Source organism: Penaeus japonicus, unplaced genomic scaffold (genome assembly GCF_977035675.1).
Source record: "Penaeus japonicus unplaced genomic scaffold, GWHDUDI00000001_assembly GWHDUDI00000026, whole genome shotgun sequence".
NCBI lineage: Eukaryota > Metazoa > Arthropoda > Malacostraca > Decapoda > Penaeidae > Penaeus > Penaeus japonicus.
In genome coordinates, this window is record NW_028234428.1 from 14,424,526 (window position 1) to 14,429,525 (window position 5,000).

Sequence of the window (5,000 nt, forward strand, 5' to 3'; positions counted from 1 at the left end):
GTGTGCGATTATGTGTGACTGCTTATGCTGGTATGTGTGTGAGAGAGAACAAGTTTGCGTGTTTTTGTTAGGATGTGCTTGTATCCATGTGTGTCTGTGCGTGCGAGCGCGAGCGCGAGTGCGTGCGTCTGTGTATGTGTGTCTTTATCTGATGTGTACGTGTACAAGTATATGAGGATGTGTACGTGCTTAATTATGGATGTGTACATCTGTGTATGTGTGTCTTTATCTGATGTGTACGTGCAGAAGTATGTGAGGATGTGTACATGCTTAATTATGGATGTGTTCGTCTGTGTATGTGTGTCTTTATCTGATGTGTACGTGCACAAGTATATGATGATGTGTATGAGCTTAATTATGGATGTGTGCGTGTGTGTGTTTAAATGATGCGTGCTGGTCCTCCGTCGCGTTTTCATTCGTCCTGCTTTAAAAGACAGTCCTAACGTGAGTTGGGTCCTGCGTTCGCGTGACGAGTTCTGAATGGTGAGCTGACCGTTCCATGCCTGAGAGCAAGTGGAACAAAAACACACTCATCTCATAAGCATTGAATAAGGTCCAAACACTTCAAATACTCGTAGGTAATGACATGTGTTTAAATATGAACTTCTTCTTTCCAGTGACAAATAATTCTGGTAATGATCGTCATAATGTCGATAATGATAGTAATGATAATGATGCATGTAGTAAACATTAATAATATTTATGATTGTAGCCATAATGATAATAATAATGATGATGATGATAACAATATTGATAACCATATTAATGATGATAATGATAATGAAAATAATGAAAATAGTAATGGTAATAATGATAATCATAATAACAACAATCATCATAATGATGATAATGTTTATCATAATTATGATTATAAAAATAAAAACAAAAATTAGCAATGAGACATCATTATCACCAGCATTATATTGATTATATTCATTATCCTTATTACCATCATTACTGTTATCATCATGAAAAAAATAAACGATAAAGACAATAAACATATCAATCCTTAAATACGAAAAATAACAAACAAAAATACATAGAAAGAACGTAAGAAACATACCAACCTTATCCAAAACTTGACATGTTAACCACAAGCCTTAGTTGACATGACACGTCATCTCACTTACCTCCACGTACTTGACAGGTGAGGACCAGAGTGCCTCCTACAGGATAAGGTCCTATAACGCCGCTAACTTCCACTTTGGCTTGGCTTAGGATGGCCATGCTGTTTGGAGGCACTGTAATAAAGGAAACGGTAGAGCGGTTTTATGATGAGCCATGTTCTTCCCTCGCTCATTAGTGAGGGATTATCATAATTAATGTCATTTGTGAAAACTCGTGTGTGTGTTGAGGGAGGGGATCGTGGGTGGGGGGTGGGGGGTAGGGGTGGGGGTGCAGGGGGGGAGGGGAAGGTGTATGTAGGGGGGGGGTAAGGGGGGTTGATATACTAATTTGGGACTTGGGGGAGAGGGTGGTGTGGGATCGGAGGGGAGGGGGAGGGGTAAGGTGGTTGAGGATGGTAAGGGGAGTGTTTCAGAGGGGGAAAAGGGAGATGAAAAGGGAGAGAGAAGTGGGATAGTAGGGAGACGGAGGGGGGGAGGGGCTTTATGGAACAGGGGGATAAAGAAAGGAGAGGGGAGGTAGGATGGTGAAATGTTAATGAAATGGGGTAGGGGGGGGGGTGGATGATGTGAATGGGGTAGGGGAGGAGGAAAAGGGAGAGAAAGACAAATGGGTTTGCTAAATCTTTCAAAACTTCTAATGATTTTTATTTTTCTTACTTACTTCTTAACAGGTAAACATAACTAGTGTTAAATTTTAAATCTGAATCTACAATCTAACTAAAATCTTACATCAAGGAACAGATATCATAGACTACCCATTAGAAACCAATACCCAAACATTAATCATATCAAGGCATCCCATTACATAAAACTTGGTTGGGATTTTAGTTAAAGTACTGGTCTGTAGATTAAATTATCATAGATTATTAGTCAAATTATTATAGATTACCAGTCTACCTCTAATGTAAAGAAGTGGTGTTGAAAATTGATGAAGATCTTTATGTATTTTCAAGTATTCTGTGTGTCAGTAAACATGTTTCTACATTTCGTTTATATCTTGAATTGTGTTTTTCATATTTCATACCAACATACCTCACATTCCTGCATTTCGTGGTTTTCACATTAGTAATTTCATGCATCATATGTCATATATTCTTTATATCATAAACTATGTATTAGGTACTTTATATCATGAATTACATAATGTTATATTTTGCCTATCACACATTTTATTTCCTTTTCCCCAAAGCACCTACAATATTTATTAGAATACACAAGAAACTCTATCGAACTGCAGCGTCAATAACTTTTTTTTTTTTTTTTGCATATTCCTTGCAATGGATTTGTATATCATAAACATCATACGTCATGGTCATTATGGAAATATATTTGCCCATTTATTACGGCTATGCAGACAAAAATACTAATGCAAGCTTGAGTGCTTGTGAAAGCGCGCACGGGTTTATATATATGTATGTGTGTATGTGTGTGTCTGTGTATGTATGCGTGTGTGTGTGTGTGTGTGTGTGTCTGCGCAGGTGCGTGCCTGTGCGTACTGTACGAATTTGTGACGCCACTGAAGTAATACACCAATATTCACCGAAAAATAAAGGATAAAATATTTACCTACCTTTGAAAAATTCAGATAATTCAGATACTAAAGTACAAACACCTGTCAACGAAGATGCCCAAAATACCAAGACCTTTCAAATGAACACAAGCCAACAGAGAAAATACCATCGGGTCCGAATCGATTACTCTAACATCTCCGCACGGATCCTGAAGTACTCATTAATATGTAAAGAGATATGAATAAATATTGAGTCAATATGGAAAGGGTGTGCTAGAACGACAACAGTACACATTATAGCAATAAACATAATAACAGCTACGAGTTAGCTGGATCCCTATTACTTTCGAAATACCTAAGAAATCCTCTAACATCCCCGCTTGTTAAACCCTGGACAGCAGAAGCTGATACAACCTCAAACTAGAAAGTACAATTAGAGATTAGAGATACTATATACATATTTATCTATTCTCATTAGCGTTATTAACGAAATGTAGTCATTTTCTGGGATTCTGACCTAATCCCAGGACCAAACCCAATCTGAAGATAACAAACGAGGTATCAGGAAGGTAGATCGGTAGATTGGTAGGACAGGGTTAATGATATCATAAAGTGTTCAGACAGATAGTCACTTCTCATGGTCACCAACTCCTACTTCCTGGACACAGCAGGTATTAGGAAGGACCTGGAGAAGACGAGAGTAAGGGTTATTATCCTTCACTGGAACCCGGACACAAAAACGCTTCAGGCAGTGAGTTAGCTGAACTAAGCAGCAAAAGAAAAGGCAAAAAGCTTGTGGGGTTATATTGATAAAGCACATACATGTCCCTTTCAACACCGCCAGACCTTAAAAAATAATAATAATGAATAAATAAAACTAAAAAACACGATCAGTGATCCTCCTCCAACCTATCCACTGGTGGCTAAGTGCTATGAGAACTATTCGTTCAAAAGCAAAAATAACATGAAAAACTCTAGAAAAAAAAAATGCTCTAATGGACCAACTTAGATCAGGACATTGTCAGAGAATGGGTTTACTACAGGCACAAGCTACATGAGAGAGAGAGAGAAAAAAGAAGGAAAAGAAAATTGACCTAACTGTGAAGACGATGTGCAGAATATAAAGCTGGCTAAGCTGTTTTGCACTTAAGTGACAAAAAGTAACCCACTACGGGTGTGATGATATGGACTTGAGGACTAAAGAAAAAAAAAAAAAAAAAAACGGCAGAAACTCAATCCAACATACGCAAGAGCGACCCTACTGTAGATTGGTCTTAACATGAGCCACGTTATGACATCATCAACAACAACAATAATGATAATGATATTGATGATGACGACGGTAATCATATAAATAAAAAAAATGAGGATGATAATAATAACAATGGTAATGATAATGATGATAATAATATCAGTATTAATATCATCAATGACAATGATGATCAAGTAATAATAATAATAATAATAATTATAATTATAATAATAATAATGGTAATAAACATGATATTAAAGATGATAATAATAATGACAATAGAATAATCATAATATTAATCACGATAATAACAATATCAATGATAATTCTATTTTAACTTAATACTGTCCCACAACATTTATATATAAACAGCCGGCAAAACAAATAGATATCAAGCTACCTCCTACATCCTTAGGTATCTATTATTCTTCTGATGATTCTTAGACTACCAATCAGGCACGCCTTTTGCAACCAGTATTCTCTGATATCTACTTATACCATACTCAGTCAATCTATGACCTTTTATATTGTTTCCAAGGTTCCAATAACTACTGTTATTATGAACACTTTCTTACAGCTCAACTTTTTTAACGTCAGTCATTCAGTTTGCAATTTTCTAACTTTTCTGTATCTTTTCGGGGTTGATCGAGTCTCAGAGGCATATGTCACGTCAAGCAGATGGCAAAGTCTTATGACCTTTTCGAACATGACTACTTAACGGTAAGAAAGCCCGATCACAGCATTTGGATCTTCATGTCCCACAGTAAGCTTGGTTTTATCTTTTGCCAAAAAGTTTTTTCATTATCATCATCATTAATTATTTTCTTATTATTATAAGTTTTGTTATTATCATCATTATGGCTACTATCATAATTATTGTTAATGTTTACTAATTTCATTCTAATACTTTTTTTTTATTTTTAGCTTCTTTCTTGCAGAATTTTTATTGTAATGCTATTGCTACTTTTCCATTTTTTTTTGCAATTTGAGGGACCAACATTTTACACCGTTACTATATGAGCATAATTTGCACATACTGCTAATATTGTGTCAATGTCTTCTTCTTCTTCTTCCTCCCCTTCTTCTTCTTCCTCTTCTTCTTCTTCTTCCT

The 5,000-nt window shown here is 36.0% G+C and overlaps 1 protein-coding gene across 1 annotated transcript in view; it reads right to left on the reverse strand.

Annotated features, from left to right (window-relative positions):
- The window catches only part of LOC122250457 (uncharacterized), a 357,403-nt gene that overhangs the window by 68,235 nt on the left and 284,168 nt on the right, over window positions 1-5,000 (reverse strand). The window contains exon 4 of the mRNA XM_086552008.1: window positions 1,131-1,241. Within this exon, the coding sequence (XP_086408134.1) occupies window positions 1,131-1,241 (111 nt within the window). The remainder of the gene's footprint in view (window positions 1-1,130; window positions 1,242-5,000) is intronic.